The sequence below is a fragment of the Apodemus sylvaticus genome, chromosome 10, assembly GCF_947179515.1.
Source record: "Apodemus sylvaticus chromosome 10, mApoSyl1.1, whole genome shotgun sequence".
NCBI lineage: Eukaryota > Metazoa > Chordata > Mammalia > Rodentia > Muridae > Apodemus > Apodemus sylvaticus.
Genome location: NC_067481.1, coordinates 3169136 through 3194312, shown reverse-complemented (window position 1 = coordinate 3194312; position 25177 = coordinate 3169136). Strand labels below are relative to the sequence as shown.

The window sequence follows — 25177 nt, the reverse complement described above, 5'->3', positions numbered from 1 at the left end:
TCGAGAGCAAACCCTGGGAGCGGATTTTTGGAGTGGGGCCTGAACCCTTGGGCCCAGGCAGAAATCTGTCCTGGCAAGCCCAGAGAAAAGAAAGGTGTTTTATGTCTGTCATGAACTGGTATGTCATTCAGATGCCAAATTTGTCACCAGAATTGATGGGCCAAGAGAATCAGCAGCTGACCCACTCCTGTGATCTCCAGAAAACCAAGAAAGGCACGGGGACTCTGGGTGCCTCTCATCTGACAGGAGTTTCTTAGCCAGCTCACTTGGACTACTGGGAACCTCTTGTTAGGCTTTTGGCTCCAGTGATCAGTCAGGCGAGTATCAGGTTCTGCCCCACCCCTCCTCCCTGCCTCTGGGTACTAGGAAAGCAGGGAAACTCGGTGGATCTCATTTTACGCCACCACATGGAAGGGCAGACAGGCAGGCACAGGCAGGCTCCCCAAGTGTCCCGACAACAGAAGGGCTGGAACAACCAGAGCTGGTGCCTCCCAAGCAGCAGCTCCCGCAGCCCAAGTGGCCACAGGCATGCTGCCTGCCCCTGGCACCCTGCCAGCCTCACTAGAGAGGCAGTCAAGTGGTCTGCTGGAGCCGAGGATTGGCCACTACTCTGCCCTTGAGCATACCTCAGGCTGTTAGAGGGCTGATCCCGCTTTAACACGCCTGGAAACCTGGACAGGAGCTTTCCTGGAAGGGATGCGGTGGAAGTGAGACCTGAGGTCTCTTCCCAGAGTGGTCCACACTGCATAATCATAGTGTGAGACCTGGGGATGCCCAAGGTAGCTTCAGCGCTTCATCTGAAGTAGAGAAGTCCAAAGCCTAGGACTGTGGCACCTGTCCTGTATGGGGGAAGGCAGCAAGGGGCCTTTGCACAGTCCAGTCCCCTCCCAGCTGTTGCATGACTTCATGTCAGAGTCCCCTTTTCCCCGGCTACAGGGAGTCAGATCAATCTTGGGACTGGAGGAAAAAACAGCTGCTTTAAACCTGTCAGAGAAACCAGTTGAAAGCTGTCTCTGTTCAGTTTACACGGTCTAGAATGGCATGAGTTCATCTGTTACTCAGCATCTGCTCGCCCACATAGGTGTGACCGTTTTCCCACATTCTTCATTCCAACATTACTTCCTACAGCGAAGCTCATTAAGGTCCCAGAAGCTCCTTAAAAATGTGGCTTACAGGGTCTCCCCAAGTTACACAGCAGTAATAGATAGCAAACTACAACTGGCTGATCTGTTTTGTCTTTAGAGTCCAGGGGTACAGGTTTCATGTATGCTGGGGTAGACACCACCTGTAACGCAGCTTCCCGCCAGTCTATGTTCCCTCAGTGACCCCAGTAAACACACTGCTTCACTAAGCCGGACTGGGAACGTGGCCGTCTATCACTGGTGCCACTGTGTGGGGTGAGCTGCTTGCTCAAATCCCCTGGGGAACAGTCACAATACAGGGACACACCATATTTATAATTGGGCTTTTTTTTCCAAGACAGGGTTTCTCTGTGTAGCACTGGCTGTCCTGGAACTCACTCTGTAGACCAGGCTGGCCTCAAAATCCACCTGCCTCTCCCTCCCATGTGCTAGGATTAAAGGCGTGCGCCACCACTGCCAGGCTTTATAATTGGGCTTTTTTATTTTTCTATTGTCTATTATGGGTCTGGTAAGTCTGACACGACTATTCCAGCTCGTGTTGTGAGTGAACCAGAGGGTGATAAGGAACTTTATGGGAAGAATGTGGTTTTTTTTGCTGTCCTGGCAGCCATAGGGGACTTGTTGGGAGATCCCAGCAGGGCAGTTCCCCTCCCTTCTCCCCCCGCCCTCACTTGTAGGTTCAGGGAAGGCCGTAAATGAGATGGTTGGAGAGTAAGGGGACGCATGCCTGGCCAGCCAGATAAGCGCTATCAACCTGGCACCCATGGGATAACAGCCCACATTCCAGGCAGCACTCAGAATAGTCTGCCGTTAGCAGCTGTGGAGACAGCACGTGGAGGCATCTGCTGGGATTCTCGAGCCCAGCAGCAAGCAGCTCTCGCCAGGCTCGCACGCCATCCACCCATCTCTTCAGCAAGCGTCCAGCTCCTTGAGTTGCGTACTCTCACCCTGACACAATGCTAATTTCCGATCACTGGCACATTTCATTACCACAGCATCAAATAACATGAGATGAATTCTGCCACAGTTCTGTGGGTCCAAACTTGGCTGAAGTCAAGGTGTCAGAGGCTGATGTGTGTTCTGCTCACAGGCCGCTGGCACAATCAGCTACGGTTTAGGTGTTGTTCCCTGCTGACGGAGGTCAACCCTCATCTTCAAGGCTCCAAGACTCCTCGACTCCTCCAGGTCTTGCTCTGTCTCCTCAGCCTGTTGTTACCTGGTACCCTGTCCCTGAGCACGTGCAGCCAAGGCTCCTGACCCTCATAGGATGTCAGTGGGTCAACTCCAGGGTGACCTCTCCATCCATCACAGGGTGGTACCCGCCTTTAATCCCCCACAGAACTCAGGAAGCAGAAGAGTGTGAATCTCTGTGAGCTGGAGACCAGCCTGGTCTACATAGCTAGTTCCAAGCCATCAAGTCTTACTGTGTTACTTACATAGTAAGACTCTATCTCAAAACAAAGAAACATAAAACAAGTGTCTGGCAAGCCATTTCTGGGACCCTCTTGCCCCAGAGGGAAGCTGTTATTCTATTTTTAAATAAAACTTTACTTACCTTAAAAGAGAGAGAGAGAGAGAGAGAGAAAAGAAACTCATCAACTCCACACACCTGCCCCACCCCTCCCCAGTCTCCAGCCTGTGTTTTACTCTGCTACTTTGTGTCCTTTGCCAACACAGGCACTGTTGTCTTCTGACTTCTGCTAAGGATTTTGTTGCTGGCTCTTACTTCAAATGTCTCAAGCTGGATTCTGCACATGTGGAGCTTGGGAAGAAATGGTCTGGGCTTATGACCAGATCAGGAAAGCTGGTGACAGCACAAGAATCTGCACTCGAACTCACGGGAAAATTTCCAAGTTTAATGTAAAAGGTAAGCATTGGATTATTTACACGTGCATTAGAAAAGATGGCAGAGGCTGAGGGTCTTCCTGAGGGGCTATGAGAAGACAGTTCATAAGAACCCCATTAAATAGAAGCTTCCATTTCCAAAGAGGAGCTCCAAACAGGCCCTTGGTGTCCCAGCACCAGCTTCAGATGAGGTCAGCCACTGAGGAAGAAAATTCGATGTTAATATGTCACCTCCTTAACCCCAGTAAGGGAGCCCCCCCCCAAACACACACACACACACACACACACACACGCAGCCCCCAGCACAGCCCCCCCCCCACACAAAGATCCCAGCACAGTACCTCCCCACAGCCGCCAGCACAGCCCCCCCACACACGCACGCACGCACACACACACAACCAGCAGAGCTGACGACTTGCCATTCATGGGCATCTCGTCTATCTGGGTGGAGTAGTACTGCTCAATGTCCCTGAGGATGCGGATGTCATCATTCTTCACAAAATTGATGGCCACACCTTTGCGTCCATATCGACCTGATCTCCCGATTCTTTGGATTAAAATATATGTGTTAGCAATAAAATATACGTGTTAGTAAACAGTAAGAACAGAGATGGAGGTCAAGGGTCTCGAGCAAAGGAAGGAGCACACCTGTGAATGTACAGTTCTCTGTTGTTGGGCAGGTCATAGTTAATGATGAGCGACACCTGCGGGACGTCCAGGCCCCGGGCCCAGACGTCTGTGGAGATGAGCACCCGGCTGCGGAGGGAAAAAAGCCAGAAGGTGAGACAGGACGACCTCCGCAGTTGTGACCCGCACACTAGCAATAACATCACCCACATCGGAAAACCTGCTGCCATCATCAAAGACATGGCTGACAAGAAGACAGCTCGGTCAGAGCTAATTTGTTTAAAGTCAGCCTCTCCAGGAAAACATGACATCTGCTTAGCAAAAATCCCATTATGAACAGGTGTCTACCCCTCCCATATGATAGCAGATGCTCTGACAAGTGGTGTCAACTGCCCAGAGGCCAGTCACCTGATGAGGCCCCCTACCTGGTGATGCCTGGTCCTAACAGACACACTGGGTGTGCATAGGTAAAAAAAACACATGTAAGAACACACACACACACACACTCCTGAAATGCTGCCACACTGACAGAGAGCTAGAAACCATCTGCTTGTTTCACCTATTGACATGGTTACTAGAAAGGAGATGGACATCTGTTTCCACTCCAAGTTAAGGGAAAGGAGCACAAAACTCGTGGGTTTTTTGTGCAGCACACAACTGACCCAGGAGGAAGGAAAAAGGCCAGAGACTCCACAGTCTACAGATAGCAAAAGAACATACAAAGAATTTATATCTAGATTCAGCCAAAGATCATCAACTGCTGAAAACCAAAGCAAAAGAAAAGCAGGCAGAGGCCCCAGTCACTGAGCTGTACCCCCCCCCCCCCCGGGACTCAGCTGTCTCCCCCTTGCTTCCTGATGCTCCGTCCCTACCCCACCCCCGGCCGCCACCTTCCAAAGGCAGTTTCACTGAGGAAAAGGAGTCGTATCGCATGTCTACTATCCAGAACCTGCACTCTTTCGATCCCTTTGCTGATGTAAGGGTGATGACCTGCTTCCCTCTAGCACTGAGGATTATATCCATATAAGAATTCAACAGAGAAACAGCAGGAAGACCCCTACAACTGTCCAAGGGATCGCTGATGATTACGATAAAGAGAAACCAGTAAAGACGTTGAAGAAGAAATCCGCCTGCAGTGGCACTGTAATTGGGCATGAGAACATAGAGATGTAATTCAGCTCCAGGGTGACCAGCACAAGGACACATGCCAGTTCCTGCTAGAGATCGGACTGGCTAAGGACGATCAGCTGACGGCTCATGGGTTTTAAGAGCTTGTGGCTCTCTGAAGCTTAAGCGAAAAGGTTTCAGTCAAGAACCCCAAGATCACAGGAGGCTATGTCTGACAGAGGCTACTTGGGGCTCCCTCAACAGCGTCCCTGTCCTAGGAGACTGTCACCGTTTGAACAACCCAGGTGACTGGGAGTATGGGTAACAACACTACCCCAGCTATGTCACTAGAGGGGGGGTCTCTGGCAGTCCTGGTGTCTCACCAGGCAGGCAGAATTCAGCCACCTCTCCAGAGAAGTCACAGACATCCAGCCCACCTCCAGGGTGGTCTCTTTAAGCAGATCTGTCCCAGCCAAGGGATGTTGAAGCATAAAGGTGAGGCCAGCCCGGCATCAGCTAAACTTAGGACAAGGGAACAAACGCCAAGCTGGTGCCACTGGCGGTGTGGCTGGCTGTAGAGGCCTCAACTCCATACAAGCCACTGCCCAGTGCCATGTGAAGGAACAGACTGGCCTTTTGGTTTTCTTTTCCCTTCCAGCTTTAATGTTAAATAATATATTTAAGTCCTTATTTAAATAACATATGTTTTCAGAAATTAAAAATAAAGAAAAGAAAAGCAGGCAGAGAGAAGCTACAGGCAGCAGCTGCTCAAGAGCAGCGGGATTGTGCGCTGAGGCCTCAGAGCAGGGCCCGAGAGGGGCAGACCCCTCAGCCCATGGAGGGAGGACGACACTGCTGGGCCACATCAGACCCCTCAGCCCAAGGGAGAAGGACTCTGCTGGGCCACGTCAGCACCATCCCCCCATGTCTCCTGATACTCTGAGGTGGAGGAATCACTCCGAACAGCCTGAGGCAAACTCTCATCCTCTGACCCACACTCACTTGAACATTTCTCAGATGAAGTTCAGAGATGAAGAAAGAAAAGTCAACCATGTACAAATCTAAATAAATTCTATGATAAAAAGCAAAATGCCACTGCAGATCAAAACAAATATGAATCTCCTGCACTGAAAAACAATTACGTGTGAGAGAGAGCACATATGGTTTAACATTAACTAATCTCAGGCTTGGAACTAAACAAATCTAGATCCTTGTATTGCAAAGACAGAGAAAGTAGGTAATGGTAATGGATGTTAGGAATAGAGATGGTATCATCTCCAGGTAGGTACTAAATAAAAAACAATTTTAAAAAATACAGGAAAATATTCTTTAAAGAGAAGGAAAAGGGCTGGTGAGATGGCTGGTGAGATGGCTCAGCGGTTAAGAGCACTGACTGCTCTTCCAGAGGTCCTTAGTTCAAATCCCAGGAACCACATGGTGGCTCACAGCCATCCATAATGAGACCTGATGTCCCTGATGACCTCTTCTGGTGTCTAAAGACAGCTACAGTGTACTTACATATACTAAGAAATAAGTCTTAAAAGTAATAGTTAAAAATCAAAAATTAAGTTGGGCATATTAGCACATACCTTTAATCCCTTTGGGATTAATGCCTTTGGGAGAGAGAGAGGCAGACATGTCTTTGTGAGTTTGAGAACAGCCTGGTCTACAAAGTGAGTACAGGATAGTCAGGGGTCTGTTACACAGAGAAACCTTGTCTTAAAATCCACACAAGGGAAGCCAGGCAGTGGTGGCACACACCTGTAATCCCAGCACTCTGGAAGGCAGAGGCAGGCGGATTTCTAAGTTCGAGGCCAGCCTGGTCTACAGAGTGAGTTCCAAGATAGCCAGGGCTAAACAGAGAAACTGTCTGGTCTCGAAAAAATCAAATCCAAAACAAAACAAAACAAACCCAAAAAACCACACAAGGGTTGGAGAGATGGCTCAGCATTTAAGAACACTGACTGTTCTTCCAGGTCATGAGTTCAATTCCTAGCAACCACATGGTGGCTCACAACCATCTGTAATAGGATCTGGTGCCCTCTTCTAGTGTATCTGAAGACAGCTACAGTGTACTCAGGTATAACAAACAAATCTTTAAAACACACACACACACACACACACACACACACTTTAAACAAAATACAGAGGAAAAAATTAACTTTTAAGATCAGTACACACTGCCACACCAACCCCAGGAGTTCCTGTGTGACAAAAAGTTCCACAGGCTGAGGCATTTGACTGGCAAGACAGAAGTCTCCTAGGGAGGCTGTGGAACTCTCCAGATTGGAGGATAATTCTGAGCCCATAGTTCTCAAAAAGCAGTTTACTCTAAATTCCCTCCTTTTCCTCTCTTCACAAGGGCATCCTAATGGCCCGTTCTTTGAAGCAGAGTCACTGACCGCAAACGCTTTGCCTCATAGTCATTTACATAATTACAACCTTCCAACAACATGCAGGTTTATACGGCTGACTATGTGTATGTAGAAGAGGGTGGCTCTGACACTGTGGTACAGGAAAGCATTGATTAAGTCAAGAAGTTTTTACAAGGTAAAAGCTAAATGTTAGATAAGCATCACTCACAAAAACTTAAGATGGGGTGGGGAGGTGGGGGGGGTGGGGGTGTATAAGAAACTTCAAACTCTTTGAAGGTTTACTGTTAACTACAAGTGACTGTATTCTAATCAGGAAGATTGAGGACATCTGTAAATTGATCCTCTGAATCTGTTACATGAGAAACATTGTACCTGACTGATTTTGCATTTCCTTGTACCAAATGGTTATGATAATTGTGCCTGCTTCACTGGCTACATCTTTTGAAATGGTAATACCAACTCTTCCTGTGTAAAAATCTTTACTTTAGCGCTCCTAAATACATTCAGATTCAAACCACACCACCAAACCTAAGCCTTTTCCTGAAATCCAAAGTTCCCCCTCAGATCTAAATCTTCCCGGCCGTGGCACACACATGAAATAAACTGTTGTAAATGGTCCACTACAGTGACTAGCTATACACACACCTGTGACTCTTACACTCCAGAGGTGGAGACAGATCATAAATCCTGAACTGCAGAGATAGATCTTGTCTCTAAAAAAATCCAACAAACCCAGGTGGCAGTGGCACAAGCCTTTAACCCCAGCACCCAGGAAGCAGACAGAAGGTAGATGTCCGAGTTCAAGGTCAGTCTAGTCTATGGATGGAGTTCCAGGACAGCCAAGGCTACCCAGGGAAACACAAAACCAAGCAAACACCACAAAACAAAAACAAAAACAAAGACAGGAAGGGCACAATCTTCACAGCACTGACAAACCAATCCCAAGTCTAATTTATTTCCAAGAAAAAAGTGGAAGGATGAGACGTGCTCTGGCCATACTGAGGTAAAAGCTGCCCGGCAATGGTTCACAGGCTTCAGGACACCAAGGATGGGTTTGAGTCTCCAGAGGAAAACTCTGCGTCTGTATATCTGCATACAAGGTGAGCACACACACATGCAGCAAGCATCCAGAAGACAGCCCAGTGCGTGGTCAGTTAAGGAACCTGATGCCTGACATCCTGAGGTCAATCTCTGGGACCAACACACTCTACAGGGCACATTCAACCCTACACCCCCCGGGACAGATGAACTGTAATAAAAAGAACAGACAACGAACGCCCTCACCTACTCAGTCACAGAGACCTATGAAAGGGAAGGAGGGCAAGTGGAGGTCTATCACAAGCTATCAGCTCCAGTCTAGCTGGGCATCTCCTGTTGAAGAACACATACACCATGCAAGAGTGACCCCGGAGAATCACAGCAGGACTGAATCAAACTTCAGAGAGTGTGAGAGGCCTCACAGACTTGAGAGGCCTGTTCTTTGAACACTGTGTGACTATTGATCCAACACCTGGCTACCAGACAACCTACAGAAACCAACGTGAATGACATCAACCCAATGGCTAGCAGCAGTTCACCACCAACCCAACAGCCCAAACGGGACAGTGTCCTCTCAGAACAGTATCAACCCCTGGCCCTGGGGCCCTGTGGGCAGTGCCATCCGTCCTCTCACAGGAACCAAAGCAGCAAAGACCTACCTGGCACCTGACCGGAACTCCTTCATGATAGACTCACGCTCCTTCTGGGGCATGTCTCCGTGCATGGACGACACAGTGAAATTAGCTTCTCTCATTTTCTCTGTCAGCCAGTCAACCTACAGAGCAAAAGAGATGTGCTCACCTACCCAAGACACATGTACAGTGGCAGCTCTCCCACAGGAGACATTTACAGACACGCAGACGAAACCCTCTTCCACCAACTGCTGGGATAAGCATGCCTAAGAAATCTTTAAGGACACTCTCGCAGACTCTGCCCATAGGCCATCACTTCAGCCTACTGGGCCTGGGCCCAGCTTACACCAGAGACATCAAATATACTACAGAAAACCAGTGTCAGCAAGCATCTCCAGTCTGTCCCAGACACAGGTCTTCTGTGACCTCCCTGCTCAGCTGCCCCAGCAGTTCTCCCATTGTCGAATCTCAGCATTTCTGTCTAACACACCATCTAGAGCTGAATTAACACAGGAACCCTAAGCCCGAACTACACCCTGCCCGCCTTTGACAGGACACCTAGCCTGCAGTCCCCCAAGGTCGCTACAGAGCGAGGTGGCACACCTTCCTCTTGGTGTTGCAGAAGATAACAGCCTGAGTGATGGTCAGAGTGTCGTAGAGATCACACAGAGTATCAAACTTCCATTCTTCTCTTTCCACGGCCACAAAGAACTGTTTGATGCCTTCCAGAGTCAACTCATCACTGGAAACAGAGAGCTCACATCACTCTTCAAACCAGCACCCGAAGGACAAGACTACTCAAAGAGCCCCCAGCCCTCGTCCACCCAGTTGGTCTTAGCCCTTTCCCAGTTCCCACTACCCTGGCTAGCTATCACCCCATAGAATACACAACACCAAGCTGGTGTCCCCCAAGGGAACGAAGGAGCGCATCCTACCGCTTCACCAGGATGCGGATGGGGTCGGTCATGAACTTGTTGGTCATCTCCAGGATCTCATGAGGCAGTGTGGCGCTGATGAGAACGACCTGTGTGGCCGGTGGCAAGTACCTGTACACATCATAGATCTGCTCCTTGAAACCTACAACAGCCATGAGCTTACATTGGCTTGAAGGCTGTCACTGAGAAAGCCACACTGCCAGGTCTTCAGGGGAGGTCAGTGGTCAGAGCAAGTTCACGAGTATCATGTGGACCCCTGAACCCTGACCAGGCAGTGTGCAGTGCCGAAGCAGACAATAATAAAACACTATCAGCCGGGCAGTGGTGGCGCACGCCTATAATCCCAGCACTCTGGGACGCAGAGGCAGGTGGATTTCTGAGTTCGAGGCCAGCCTGGTCTACAGAGTGAGTTCCAGGACAGCCAGGGCTACATAGAGAAACCCTGTCTCGGGGGGGGGGGGGGGGGGGGGGGAAACAAATCCAAAAAAACAAACAAACAAAAAAACAAACCACTATCACCCCAGCTAGGATTGGTCTCCTGGACCTTAACTATGAAAACATTACAAGTTTCAGGTCACATGAATGCCTGACAGTGTGTTAGTACAAAATTATGGTCACCTTACCTTTATTCAACATTTCATCAGCCTCATCTAAAACCAACATCTTGATAGCCCGTGTCCTTAAACTTCTACGACGGATCATATCTGGCGATTAGATTTGAAAAGAATCACGAGTGGCTCTAAGGAAAGAACTGGCCCCTCCCACTGGCCCGAGAGCCTTGAGTCGGTGTCTGCGACTCAACTGCCACGTCCTTTGAGCACACCTCATAAACACCACCACAGCCCAGTTCTCAGCAACAGAAGCACTCACCAAAGACACGTCCCGGCGTGCCCGCCACCACATGCTGCCCGTAGTCCAGCTTCCGGATGTCCTCCCCGACGTTGGTGCCCCCAATGCAGGCATGGCACTGCACGTTCATGTAATCCCCCAGAGCAAGCAGACCCTGGAGCAAAACAGGTGTTCATTTCAAGTGTCATCTCTGCTCTAAAGGGAGACACCGCCTACCACTCACTCACTCACTCAATAAAGCTCAAGCTCTTTCCTCTGCCAAATGAAATTCATTTTGAGAGCTTCTCGATACTGAAGAGGGGCATACCAAGTGGGGGAAAAGTCACAGTTCATAATCTAATCGTATTAACATCCCAATACATATCCCTCCAAGATAAAAAAAAAAATCACTATTTGTTTAAAATGAATTTCGTTTTCCTGTGAAGAAAACAGTGTCCCCGGCCAGTGTGAGGAAGAAACTCGGGCCATGTGTATTACAGCAGAGCTGACCTCCACTAAGCTTCCTAAGACCACGAACACCCCACAAGAGCAGAAACCCGAGGAAACACCAGAGCCAGAGGACAGGAAGGAACCGTAGGCTGCCGGGCGTGCAGAGCTCCGGGCTCCATCTTCCCACGTTGTGAAAACCAGAAAGGAAGGAGAGCACAGGTCAGAGGACAGCGCAGGCCGTGGTCTCCACCCACCCACCTTTCCATAACTCTGGAGTCAGGATCTGGGATGAGCCCTAAGCACCTTCACCCCTCTACCGTCCTGCAGCCCCTACCCCAAGGAAAACACAAGTTACCCAGCCTCTCAGATAAGCCCTATATGGCACACTTGCAAGCACAGTGGCCATCTCTGATGCTGTGCTGCAAGGACTGAATGGGGGCCTCCCACATGCACTCTGCGCTGAGCGACAGCCAGCTTGACCCGCCATCTCGGATGTCTCACCTTCTGGATCTGCACTGCTAACTCTCTTGTAGGAGCCAGTATCAAAGCTTGGGTCTCTCGAACCTGGTGAATAATCAGAGAAACGTCATGAGACTACAGAAGAATGCACGGGTCCCCGTGACATCTCCACAGCTCACTCACACTCTCTTACCCCTTCCTTCCTGACTCTTCCCAAACAGTCTCAGCTCTACTTTCAGGCTCGCTTTGAAAAATTTAAAAAAACAAATCTAGATTCTGCATAAGAGAAAACCTGGTGTCTGGCCAGGTCGAGCTATTCTTACTCACAGGGCTCGCTAACAAGCCCCGGGACCGACTGTAAACAGTTGCTTGGGTTAGCTTGCTGCTCCTTCCTAAGGAGACATGAAATTGGAAGGCAAGAGCGTGACTCAGTCAGGGCTCTCCTGCGCAGGTCAGAATTTCCTGGCCTCACTAAGTACCCTTGGCTGGCCTGGAACTTGCTGTGACAATCATGCTGGACTCAAGCCCAGAGACCCCCTGTCTGCTGGGATTAGAGGTACACGACCACACCCCATGTAAAGCCTGCACTCCGTACACACAGCATTGGCAGTAAAGAGCAAATCACCTGGATATCCAAGCACTGAAGGACTGAAATACTGAAGGTGGCCGTCTTGCCTGTGCCAGACTGAGACCTGTTTAAAAAAGCACAAGAGTAGTTATCAGGGAAAGAGCACCTGACACTGCCCTGCTCTGCTGAGCCCAGCCCACAGCAGTGCACCAAAGGCCGGGATGCAGCTCCACTCCGCATCAGTTGGAGGATGGTGTGTGCAGGTGTAAAGGATCTGTGTGTCAGTCAGACACCAGACTGCAGAGGCAGAGCACTGAGGACAGGCCAGACTTGGTAACTGTTACTTTATGAACCACTACCTGCCTCAGTGTTTTGTAAACTCTCCATTACCACCTGTCTTAGGAAAGAGCTGATCTTTTAGCTGGACAGAAGAGAACCCCAGTCAGCGGTTCCCAGAGACCAGAGGAGGAGAGGAAGAAGGGAGGTAGAGTGAGGGAGGAAGGGAGGTAGAGTAAGAGGGGAAGGGAGGAAGAGGGAGGGAGGGAGGGGACAAGGAGAAGATTTGGAGAAGCCATGTGAAGAAACCATGAGGAGAGACATGGGCCAGATGGAGCCACGGCAAGGCCAGATGTCAAGTTACAGTTGGACATTCGTCTGACGGGCCGGCAGCAGCCCAGCCAAGGGAGTGTGTCTCAGGACTGCCTGGCTTAGGCTTGCAGCCTGTTAATAAGAACACCAGGTCCCTGTGTCTTCATCGGGAGCTGAACTGGGCTAGAGCAGGATTAGACACACCACAGTTATCTGAGAACCAGGGGCAGACACCCTGGGAGTTACTCTTACCCGAACACTGAAGTACAAGGTCACATCTTTTTTTGTTTGTTTGTTTGTTTTTCAAGACAGTGTTTCTCTGTGTCCTGAAACTCACTTTGTAAACCAGACTGGCTTCAAACTCAGAAATCTGCCTGCCTCTGCCTCCCAAGTGCTGGGATTAAAGGCGTGGGCCACCACTGCCTGGCCACATCTTATTTTTACTTTTATTTCTACTTATGCATCTGTGTGACTGGACCCCACCCGTGAGACTGCTTTCAAAGCTGGGCAGAGGGTGCTGGACCACAGACTGCAGTTAGAGGCAGCTGCGAGGCACTCAGTGTGGGTACTAAGAACTGAGCTTGGGAACAGAGCAAGAGATCTCCACCGTTCCCAGACACACAAACTACTACAGATAGAACAGATGTGTGGCTTTTGTACTAGGAACTAAGAATCTGCAACATCAACAAGAACTTCCCAAAGGAGGCAGAAAGGGACCTCTCCCTTTAATGTACCGGCTCCTACAATTCTGAAGTATGAGTTAAAAGGTTAGCTGGTTGTTTAAAAATTAGGACAAATAATAGTTTAGAGTGCAGTTCAGTAGTAGAAAAGGCCCTGGGCTCACTCAGTACCTAGCATGCACCTTTGATCCAAGTAGCAGTCACAATTCTGAGTATGAGGCCAGCCTGGTCTACAGAGTGACAGCCAGGTCTACAGAGAAACTCTGTCTCAAAGGAAAAGAAAAGAAAGCTAATGAAAAAGTATCTTACACAAATCCATAAGTCTACCCCAGGACTTAGTGTACACAATCAGTGGTGAAGCACTTATGTCCTGCGCAGTGACCTTGACATGACCCAGAGTACCAGCGACCTCCCAAATACACAACCAAAACAAATTGGCATAAATATAAATAAACCAACTCGCTCTCAGCACCCACAACTTACTGTGCAATGACATCTCTCCCTTTAATTATCTGCTTGATAGCACGCTGCTGGATTGCTGAAGGTTTCTCAAAACCTATAAATACAAAGAAGAAAAAACTTAACTCCCAGGACTATGACTGCATAAACTACCTGAGGAACACACATTGTTTCTTACTGACAATCCCAGGCAACCCAGGCAGGGCTGAGCACATCTTTCCAGGCCGGCCTACGATTGATTACCTTTGAAGATGGTATCTACTACACAAACACTTGGAACTTAAGAGGCAGGAGCACAGAGTTCAAGGCCAGCCTAAGCCACATGAACCCCCTCTACAAGCAAATTCACAAACCCAGAAGCATTGCAGTTGCTGCCCCTTCCGGCTAACAAGCTCTCAAACCCGTGTTGTTCGTGTCTCCAGAGTACTGAGCTGCACAGGCATGAGGTGAGCTGCCCCTTGCTTGCCTGCAGGCAGCCCCACCATCAGGTACACCCCACCCCCCACTCCCCCACCCCCCCCCCCACCCCCGCTGCTGGGCCCTCACTCCCAGCAATGAAAACAGTATGAAAGACTGCATAAGGTTGTGCATTCCTCTAATCCCAGCAGGAGAGGCTGAGCAAGAGGATCTCTGTAAATTCCAAGCAAGCTGGTCTACAAAGTGAGTTCCAGGCCCGCCTGAACTATGTAGAGAAACCTGTCTCAAAACAAAACAACACAACAACAACAACAAAAACATAAGTACTTTCCAAATAAGCAGACAGAATTTATATAGAAAAGATGTTGGTTTGGGTTTTTTTGGGTGGGTGGGGTGGGGGTTAATGATAGGGTTTCTCTAAGTAACAGAGCCCTGGCTATCTTGGACTCACTTTGTAGACCAGGCTGGCCTCTGCCTCTCAAGTGCTAGGATTAAAGGTGTGAGCCTGGCTGTTTCAGTTCACTTTTACACTCTTTTAAGATGTAGCTCATACCACTTCCCAGCTCAACACAGGACTTGTAATGCTATTCTTGGCTGTCAACTTGCCTACATCTGGAATTAACAAAAACCCAACCTATTTAAAGTTGGAAGGACCAATCTTCCTGGTCTAGTGAGTTCCAGGACAGCTAGGTCTAGTTAGAGACCCTGCCTCAAAACAACAACAACAACAAATCCAGGCTTGGTGTGGCAAACCTTTAATCCCACCATCTGGGAGGCAAAGGCAGGGAATCTCTGAGTTTGAGGCCAGCCTGGTTTACAAAGAGAAAGCCTGTCTCAAAAAACAAAAGACAAAAAAAACAAAACAAACAAACAAAAAAAAAAACAGAAACAAAGACATCTGGCCTCCCTTAAACGCTCCTAAACAAACACCAGCAGCAGCACCGACCATTCACTCAAAAAAGCCAGGAGATCCTTTAGCCCCATCACAATGACAACATCAACATCTCTGCTATGGTCCGGCCATCACTCCGCCTCCTCTTCTAACTCCAAATCCAAACACCAAAATAAACTTTCAAATTGTAAGCTTGATCCCATCAATTTTTGCTTAGAGCCCTGCAGTGGCTTCCCGCTGTATTTAGGAAAGAATCTCAAATTCTTTACACACGCCTAACATTGACAAGGGGGTTCTTTCTTCTGTTCCTTGCACTCGCCTGGCAATGGCTTCAAGAAGCCAGGCCCAGCTGTCCTCTCTCCCCTGGTGATTCTGCACGTCTCTGGGAGCTCTCTTCCGGCTCTTTTAACTGTCCGCTGCCAATCTATCTACTCTCTCCGCTGCCAATCTATCTACTCTCTCCAGTCGCTCATTCTCTCGTTTTCCCAATTCCCACCGTTTGAAGCACTTTTGCTTCGCATTTTCCACTTCCCTAGTAAACTTTAAACTCCATAAGGGAGCATAAACCTGGTGGCAGGTTTAGAGCCCCGACTTCTCCATCACAGCTTTGGGGCACCTCATGGGACACACATGGTTATCCGCTACACGAGCGACTGTTAGAGCCCGGGCCGGAGCTCTGGAGCGGAGCCGCACGTCCCCGCCCAGCCTGACCCGGCCCGCCCCCATCCTCCCCCGCCTCGACGCCCGCGCCCCACCGTAGGCGTAGATGCCGCGCAGCAGGTCCTCCCGCAGGCCCATGGTGTCGAACGTGGGGGTCACGTCCACCTCTTCGCTCGTCTCGAACTCCACTTTGGTCATGTCCTCCTCTTTGAGCAGCCGCTTCCGCGCCGAGCCGGACGTCGCCATCGTGGCCGTGGCCGCCATGATCCGGAGCCCACTAAAAAGACAACTGCGAGTGGCGGCGGGAATCGGATAGAAGGCTCGCGCCGCCGGCCCGGTCGGGAGGAAGTGATGCAGCACAGCGCCCCGGAAGAGCGTCAGGAGGGGCGGGAGGCAAAGCGACCAAGTCTCGCGATATTTCGTGCTCCGCGGGATTTGGCAAGAAGCTGGACTGGCAGTTGGTCTCGGTGGCTCCCGGTACTCTTGGCACTTTGGGCGTCTGCAGAGGGCTTGGAATGGGGATGTGGATCTCTGGGAAGAGCAAGAGGACGCCAAGATGTCCCTGAGGGTACAGAGCAAAAGAAGATGGCACCACCCGGTGGGCTCCACGCTCCTTCGCTGCCGACGGCGTTGCCATGGCAACCTCAGCGCGAAGCCGCGGGAGAATGAAGATGCTCTCCCGAAGTGGCGGTGGGGGGGAAATCGGTGGGGACAGAAGCGATGGGCGTTTTTGCCTGGGGGAGCAGGAGCAAGGGCCGCCTAATTCATCGATCCGAGAATTCTTCGAGCCTCTGACCCGGCGTGGTGACCCCAGTCACTCTGGAGGATCCTGATTTTCAACGTAGGCTGCACAAGGGCCTTGCTTCTGGGGCATGTCTGTCTGTTTTGTTTGTTTCTGAGGGTGGATCATCCCAGGACGTCTGCGATTTCGAGCCGTACCCTGAGTTCTTAGCAAACATTCATTTGCACCTGGCCTCTCTCCTTTTTTCTGCTTTTTAGGAAAGCTGACTAAAGTGCTAAGAGCTGTTACTCCTCTTCCAGGGAACCTTCGATATGTTCCAGCACTTAGACCGTGTGACTCACAAAAGCCTGTCTCCCCAGCTCCAGGCGATCCACAAATACACGCACATAAACAAATCTTTAAAAGCTACTATTAAAACAACCTCATTTTAGCCGGGCGGTGGTGGCGCACGCCTGTAATCCCAGCACTCTGGGAGGCAGAGGCAGGTGGATTTCTGAGTTCGAGGCCAGCCTGGTCTACAGAGTGAGCTCCAGGACAGCCAGGGCTACACAGAGAAACCCTGTCTCGAAAAAACCAAATCCAAAAAAACAAAACAAAAAAAAAAAAAAAAAAAAACCTCATTTTTTTTTGAGGGTTTGAGCTGAAGAGATAGATAGATGGTTAAGAGCACCCTTTGCTCTTGCAGAGGTCCTGAGTTCAATTCTCAGCAACCACATGGTGGCTCACAACCATCTATGAGATGGATGCCCTCTTCTGGTGTGTCTGAGGACAGCTACAGTGTACTCATATACATAAAATAAATAAAATTTAAAAAAAAAAAACAACTCAGTTTGGTAGCCGGGTCTACAGACTGAGCTCCAGGACAACCAGGGCTACACAGAGAAACCCTGTCTCGAAAAAACCAAATCCAAAAAAAAACCAAAAAAAAACTACTTCCTTCCCTTGTGAGCTCTGCTCTCCCTCTGGAATCAGGATTTGCCCAGACCAGATGTAGAGCTGGCCACCTTTCTGAGACGAAGTAACTAAGTTCAAGTTCTCCTGTCTTCTCACTCCACAAGGATTTATTCCAGGTGCTCATGCCCTCCGGCAAGCCCGACTTTAAGGGTTGTTTTTGCAATCTCTGCTGTAAAGTACACATGGATTTTAATGACCTAAGAAGAGAATGTAAAGTCTCTGCCTGTTGAATCTAATTATAGCTTGAGGATACTGTTTAGAATGGTTCTTAATCTCAATGTTTCCTTTGCTTCATCAGATGAAATAACTAGAGAAAGGCTTTATTGTAGAGTCCTGTTGGACCACTCTGCTTACCTACCCTTTTGTTTATTGTGTCTGCGTGTGTTCACATGGTTTATGTGAGGGTGCAGGCCCATGCCACAGAGCAGATGCAGAGGTCAGGGGACAAATGTGTAGAGTTTGCTCTTTCCGCCTACCTTTATGTGGATTCCAGGATCAAACTCACTCGGGTCATTCCTTAACCCACGAGCCATCTTCCCAGCTTGCTATAGTTTCTTAGAGTACCCAGGTGATTTGAAGACCCTGGTTTTCTTTATATCAGTAGTAAGCAGCTGTAATCTAGTCTGTTATAAATAGTATGTATGCCTTTGTCACTTGCCTTGTTAAAAGTATCTGGTCAACTTGGTTGCATTGTATTTTATGCATAAGGATCTACTTAGACTAAGGTGGTGGTGGTATATACCCTGCGACCCCAGCACTTGGGTGGTGCAGGCAAGAGAACCCAGAATTAGAGGCCAGAATGGCCTAGGTGAAGATACTGTCTTTATAAAACAAACTACAATAAGGGCTGGAGAGATGGCTCAATGGTTAAGCACACTTGCTGCTCTTGCAGGGGATGCAGATTTGGTTCCCAGCACCTCTTTCACATAACTCACAACCAGTTCCAGGGGACCTGGAACTGATCTCCAAAACCACCTGTATGCATGTGGTCACACACATGCACTCAGGCATGCAACTGATAGTCCTGTTTGACAGTCTAGAATTCCAGTGTTTAAACTGACAGATTAATTTGATTTTTTTTCTGTTTGTTTGTTTTTTGAAACAGGGTTTTTCTGTGTAATGACCCTGGCTGTCTTGGAACTCACTTTACAGACCCAGCTAGCCTTGGTCTGAGATGTGCCTGCCTCTGCCTCCTGAGTACTGGGATCAAGGGCGTGTGGCACCACACCAGCTAATTTGATTCTTATAAAATTCTACCACCATTAGAAGCAGAGGGTGCTGGCAAATTTCTCACCTTACCTATTTTACTGACAGACTAGACTCAGGCTACATTTTCAGCAAGGGGACAATTGGTCCAACTCTGAGTTATATTCCAGTGGCTTTATCATGCTTATAAGTCCCCTGGTTACAAAGGTGGTTAGATCCATTACTTTAGGTCTCAGGACCCTTTCCCATTAGCATCATATTGCCTACCCACCTGTATTTGGGGGCGTGCTCAATCTAAAAGACTTATGGGTATAAATGTTCAGCTTCCCAGTCTCCTTAACATAAGTAAACAGTTGCCAGCTTTCTCACTACTCACATGCAGGGGAGAGAGGCGGGACGCAGACCCAGTCCTGTTGAGCAGGAGCAGCAAGCTCCTGTGGGAGTTCTGGGGGACAAGATGATGCCTCAGTGTGCTCTGCTCAGGAGCCCGTCTGCACTGAGCTCCAGGACTCAGGATGATGAGGTCAGACAGAGGGGAATCCACATGGTTGTGCCCCAAAGGATCGCTTCCTGCTAGTGTTCCCACCCACCTAGCAGGAGCTGGGGAGCCCTGCTTAGCATCCTGTGACCTCGCGTTGCCCTCTGCAGGCCTGGGGTTGTGCCCGTATAGGCAGGTACATAGCAGCTGCCCTGCCCCAGCCATGCTGTATCGGAACCACTGTTTCCAGTCCCGGACTGGAGGTAAGGGTCACCTGCTTTCATTGCGTGTTTATTCCAGAGAAGGGCAAGACCCACGAAAATTTGTTTATCTAATAAACAAATGAGATGATTGTGTATGGCTACTGTGATGTAAGCGGAACAGACAGCGTCGACTGAGTTGCTGAGACCCTGGTTTCACTTGGTGGCTGGAGGGAAATGTCACCTGACTTAAGGTGTTCATAGTCACACCCAGGGAAGGAGCTCGAAGGGAAGAGGCAGTGAGAACGAGCACGGACAGGGCGAAGTGAGGAGGGCCTCCGCATGCATCTGCAGGGGCTCGCAGACCGTGGTTGCCACAGTGCCCCTCCAGATGGGCCAGGGCTAAGGATGGCTGCCGATCCTTGACTTAGAAAAGGGACTCAGCTGCATAGAGAGATGGGAAGGAGATGCTGAAACTATGTAGAGAGAGGGTGGTGGCTGGGGCTGCTGTCTGATTCTGTGGAAATCAGACGGAAATTTACAGAGCTGATAGTTGGCTAGGCTGGGCGGGTCTGTCAGGATTACAAAAATTTCTGGGTCAAAAGATGGGGAACTGTGGGTGTGCCGCAGGAGCTGCTGGCATGGAGTTTCCCGGTGTGGCAAGCGGGGTGAGGAAAATACGGTATGGAAAGTGGGGTGAGGGCAGCTTAAATCAGCTGTGTGCGTATTGTCTGGGTAAACAAAGCTTCCCATGTCACGTGATTCCTGCTGAAGTGGATGTTGATCCAGATGGAAGGGTGTTCGGTGTCCTGCCTGGGTGGGAGGACCTTAGGAAATTTCATTTGCTCTCCTGTCACAGGCTAGTCCCCCTGGGGAAAAGGCCACACCCTCTGCCAGGATCACAGAGTCAAACAGAGCAGGAGCCTCACGGCCTCTTGGGCAGGTTGAGCCCTCTGGTCTCAGGCTTCTCACATCTCGACATGCCCCTACCTTGTGTAGGAAGGCTCAGCTCACCGAGGCTTGGGGATAGAAAGCTCTAGGTAAATCTAGGAAACGCAAAGAATCGCTGTCGGGCCACGTGACAGAGGGGACCCACTAAGTCTCTGCCCTAAAAGACGGAGGCCAGGCATGATGCCACATGGCTGCAGTCCCTGGCACCCAGGAGACTGAACCAGGAGGAAGATGAGTCCCTGACCAGTGTGGGCTTTGGGGGGTGAGGGAGCTCTCACACACACGCACACACACACACACACGACCAAGCAAGCCTAGCGTGATGGCGTAGGGCAGCCTGTGATCCTGGTGCTCAAGGAGCAGAGGCAGGAGATTCATTCTGAGTTCCAGACCATTCTCATCTTCCTACTGAGTTCCAGGCGAGCCAGGACCACACATAAAGACCTGTCTCAAAACACAGCAACAGTCTGAAAGACAGACCATAAAGAGAAACATCTATCCTCTTGAGACTCTGGGGGAGCGACAGACACAAAGCAGGAACTCCAACTTATTCACTGCAGAAAGCGTGCTTCAGAGCACACTGCAGTAGCTATCCAGGCTCCCTCAGGATTGCAACTGGGAGTCTCTTCCAGGACCAGGAACACAGTTTCTGACACACTAAGAGCAGCTAGCTCTCTCAGTACGGCTTGTGGTGGTGGTGATCAGAGTGGACGAGGAACAGAAGCTGGCCCCGGGCCGGCCAGAGGGCAACTCTGGGCGATATGGCCCTTCCCTGTGGTGTCCTGGAGACCAGGAAGGCTCAAGCAGGCCTTAGAATCACCGTATTAGCAAGAGTGGAGATGTAGGAACTGGCCAAGGGGGCCTCCCCAGGAGAGGAAAGATTAGACACACCAGGGCCAGTGAGGCAGCAGGCAGGAGAAGAGTCCAGGACGGGGTTACACAGAGGACTGGCGTGTCACAAACACTGAGGCCGTGCCTCTCCTCACTCACTGCTCGTGGGCAGGAGAATTCCAGGACTTCTCCCAATCCATTGCCAACAGTTTCTCAACACTCAGCCAGAAGCCTAAGAAGGCAGGGTGCAGGGCACCCAACTCCCTGCCCACAACCGGGTGCCAATGCACCGAGTGTGCCAGGGCAGGGCCAGAAGTCAGGTCCACCGAGCGGCAGCAGAGCGGGTCGCTGTCCGCTGCTCCTCGCAGCAGCCACCAGAAAGCTCCACACAGTCTACCCGACCACGTGAGATGGGTGGAGGGAGGTGAGAACCCACCCGCATCTGCAGCCCTGTGTCTTCTCCCTGCAGGACAACAGAAGCCAGTGCCCAGTGTTCCACCACCACACTTAGCACATCTTCCAGTGCAGGCAGGAGGGCTCCCCCACCCCCTTGGCCACTCTCCTAGCCTAGGATGGTGTGGCACTCATGATCCTCCTCACTCTGCCTCTTGAGGACCAGGAGCTACAGGTCTGGGCCACCATGCCTGGCCCCTGTAGGTATTTATTTATTTATTTATTTATTTATTTATTTATTTATTTATTTATTATACAGTATTCTGTCTGCATGTATGTCTTCAGGCCAGCAGAGGGCACCAGATCTCATTATAGATGGTCATGTCTTTGCTGGAACTGGAACTCAGGACCTCTGAAAGAGCAGTCAGTGCTCTTAGCCTCTGAGCCATCTCTCCAGCCAGATTCTGCTTTTTTGTTTTTGTTTTTGTTTTTGTTTTAAGATTTATTTATTTAGCCGGGCGGTTGTGGCGCACACCTATAATCCCAGCACTCTGGGAGGCAGAGGCAGGCAGATTTCTGAGTTCGAGGCCAACCTGGTCTACAGAGTGAGTTCCAGGACAGCCAGGACTATACAGAGAAACCCTGTCTGGAAAAAAACCAAAATCCAAAAAACAAACAAACAAAAAGATTTATTTATTTATTATATGTAAGTACACTGTAGCTGTCTTAAGACTCTCTTCAAGAGGGCATCAGATGACCATGTTGTTGCTGGGATTTGAACTCAGGACCTTTGGGAGAGCAGTCAATGCTCTTAACCGCTGAGCTATCTCTCCAGCCCAGGCCTCTGCTTTTTTAAGAGCAGAGATTTAGTGGCCTGGCAGTGGTTCTTTGTGTTTCCTAGATTTACCTAGAGCTTTCTATCCCCAAGCCTCGGTAAGCTGAGCCTTCCTACGTGAGGCAGGGGCATGTCGAGATGTGAGGAGCCTGAGACCAGAGGGCTCAACCTGCCCAAGAGGCGGTGAGGCTCCTTCTCTGTTTGACTCTGTGATCCTGGCAGAGGGTGTGGCCTTTTCCCCAGGGGGACTAGCCTGTGACCCAGGAGAGCAGCCTCGACTGTCCAGACGAAAAGTCCTCCCATCCAGACAGGAAGGACATTCTTCCACCTGATCAGTGTCTGCGAGCCTGACACGGTTTTATCCTTTCGCCCTGACAATATTTATGCAACTGTCCTAGGGGTGGGGCCCAACAGAGAACAAGAAAGACAAGATCTCTTTGTCATGCGCCATACGGGAGACAAACAAACAAACAAACAAACAACAACAACAACAAAAAACAGACCGCAAAATAAGATCTGGGCAGACAAGTGAAACAGGCCAAGGGGGAGGCAGGGCCCAGACAAGAAGCCTGCAGTTTAAAATAGAAGGGCCTGGAAGGGCCTTTTTTTTGGGAAGCTGGGCCTCGATGGCACGAGAAGGCGCTGAGGGAAGTTCTTGGCAGCGGGAACCGCAGGCACAAAGGCTGGTGTTGGAGTGAGCCTGGAGCCTCAGGCCTAGAAGGAGGCCTGCAGGCCTAACGAAGGCAAGAGGCGTGGGCTCAGTGGGCACCGCGTAAGCACTGCAGACTAGGCATTGCGCTCTTGCGTGCCCGCACGCCAGAGGAGGTGCTTGAGTCACTGCCTGCTGGGTCGAGTGCTGGCAGCAGGTGGGGTCTGAGAGCCTCTGTGCAGAAGAGGAGCACGGATGTAGATGTAAGAACGCCAGGCAGAGCCGGGCGGTGGTGTAGATGTAAGAATGCCAGGCAGAGCCGGGCGGTGGTGGCGCACGCCTGTAATCCCAACACTCTGGGAGGCAGAGGCAGGCGGATTTCTGAGTTCGAGGCCAGCTTGGTCTACAGAGTGAGTTCCAGGACAGCCAGGGCTACACAGAGAAACCCTGTCTCGAAAAAACCAAATCCAAAAAACAAAACAAAACAAAACAAAACAAAAGAGTGCCAGGCAGGCGAAGTGATTAGACTCCAGAAGGAGTCCCTTTTGTCACAACCCAAGTCCCCTTATGAAATGTTGACCTTTAATGGGCCTGCTGGAATCATTTTGTAATTCCTGTAATTGGCTATGGGAACGAGGAAGGTCCCCAAGTCATCTTAACCCTCCTAGGTTCTTTCCAACAGTAGAAGCTAATGAACCGGACCAACAGCTCAGGAAGGAGGGACGATTCTCCTGGCTGCCACCACACCGTCTAGCACAGCCCTCCGTGGGGAGACCAGATACCTGGCGTCTCTCAGTGGGTGATGGCAACTCTCCCGTCAGCCAATCGGGCACGGGAGGAGGGAATGTGCTGGCCCTTCACCTTTGCACCCAAGCCCTGTATATAAGGCCCTGCTTCTGTGGGAAGATCCCAGATGACTGTGCCCGTCAAACCTGCTCCTCGGTTGCTGTTCCGCCCAGCCCAGCCTAAGACTGAGCCTCCGACCATCACTGCTACAGGACAGGAAGGCAAATGCAGAGTGGGTCCCGCCAGAGCCTGTCAGCATGCCCGAGGGACTGTGGACAGGTCAGGACAATGGACAGGTCAGGACAGGGCCCCAGCTGTTCTGAGGCCAAGAGGGGCCGCCATCTCCCTCACTGAGAGTGGAGGTGGTGCCTGGTTTGTGGGAAATGAAGGGAACAGTTTGTCTCACTGTGCTTGATTAAAGTGCCGGAACTTTCTCTGGCTGCTGCATCCCCTCATAGAGCCAGAGAGGCTGGAGGGGGGAGGAATGCTGGGATTTATGGTCACACCCTCAGGTTACTGAGGTGACTGGAGAGGAAAGCGAGCGTCCATCCGGAGGCAGGGTTACCGTGAGCTAGGCCTCTTGTCCGGGACGGATTCCCACTAATGTTTCTGGGACCACGGGATTGGATTTAAGCAGAAGAATGCAAAGGGGACCATCCTCCCCTCTTGGCTTGGTGACTCTCTGCTTGGCTGCTACATTTGTGAGCCACATGTTCTAACCTTCCGTCCAGACTGTGGGGTGGGGTAGTGCATGCGTGTGTGTGTGTGTGTGTGTGTGTGTGTGTGTGCACGCGTGCGTGCTCAGGTGTAAGAGAGTGTGTATATGTGTGGGCAAGAGTGTGTGAATATGTATGTGTGTGTATGTATAAGAGAGAGAGAGGACAGTGTGTGTGTAAGATCATGTGTGAAAGTGTGTATATGTGTGCATGAGAGAGTATGTATGTGTGAATAAGAGTATATATGTGCTCATGTGTAAGAGAGTGTATATATGTGAGTGAGTGTGTGTGCTCACATGTGAGAGAGTATGTATATGTGTGCATGAGAATGTGTGTTGTGTATATGTGTGTATTAGAGTGTGTGTGTGCTCATGTGTAAGAGTGTGTATATATGTGCAAAACTCAGAAAGTATGTGTGTGTATAAGGGTGTGTATGTGTGTGTATAAAAGAAAGATTGTGTATGTGCCCATGTATAATAGAGCATATATATGTGTACATGAAAGAGAGAGTGTGTGCGTGCGTGCGTGAGAGAGAGAGAGGGAGTATGTGATGATGTTTCTTCCTGAGCCTTGGGTTCTGAGAAGGCTGACTGATGGGAAGGTCTCCTAAGAGGAGGAAGAAGCTTGCAGGAAGTCTACGCTAGTCTTGGGCAGAATGAGAAGATTCTAGAGAGCTAAGACTACCCCGAGAGTGCCAGATCTGGGGCAAATTTTCTTTCTTATTCAGACTCACC

At 50.1% G+C, this 25177-nt stretch overlaps 1 protein-coding gene and 1 pseudogene across 1 annotated transcript; one reads left to right on the top strand and one right to left on the bottom strand.

Annotated features, from left to right (window-relative positions):
* Positions 1-2977: 2977 nt before the first annotated feature.
* Positions 2978-16062, bottom strand: Eif4a3 (eukaryotic translation initiation factor 4A3). The gene is made up of 12 exons (XM_052195867.1): positions 15798-16062; positions 13758-13830; positions 12064-12130; positions 11481-11543; positions 10572-10704; positions 10325-10405; positions 9702-9843; positions 9370-9508; positions 8794-8909; positions 3636-3743; positions 3407-3534; positions 2978-3186 (listed from the first exon to the last, which is right to left on the bottom strand). The coding sequence occupies exons 1-12, from the start codon at positions 15964-15966 to the stop codon at positions 3170-3172; spliced, it is 1236 nt and encodes a 411-aa protein (XP_052051827.1). The 5' UTR covers positions 15967-16062; the 3' UTR covers positions 2978-3169.
* Positions 4505-4882, top strand: LOC127694319 (eukaryotic translation initiation factor 1-like; annotated as a pseudogene).
* Positions 16063-25177: the final 9115 nt, after the last annotated feature.

Bases quoted from the DNA above. Each gene is read 5' to 3' on its own strand.
- Eif4a3 (XM_052195867.1), bottom strand. From the start codon at position 15,966: ATGGCGGCCACGGCCACGATGGCGACGTCCGGCTCGGCGCGGAAGCGG. The intron at 9,844-10,324 runs GTAAGGTGACCA...TGGCTGTTGTAG, and splicing joins TGATGAAATGTTGAATAAAG to GTTTCAAGGAGCAGATCTAT. The intron at 9,509-9,701 runs GTAGGATGCGCT...CTCTGTTTCCAG, and splicing joins ATCCGCATCCTGGTGAAGCG to TGATGAGTTGACTCTGGAAG.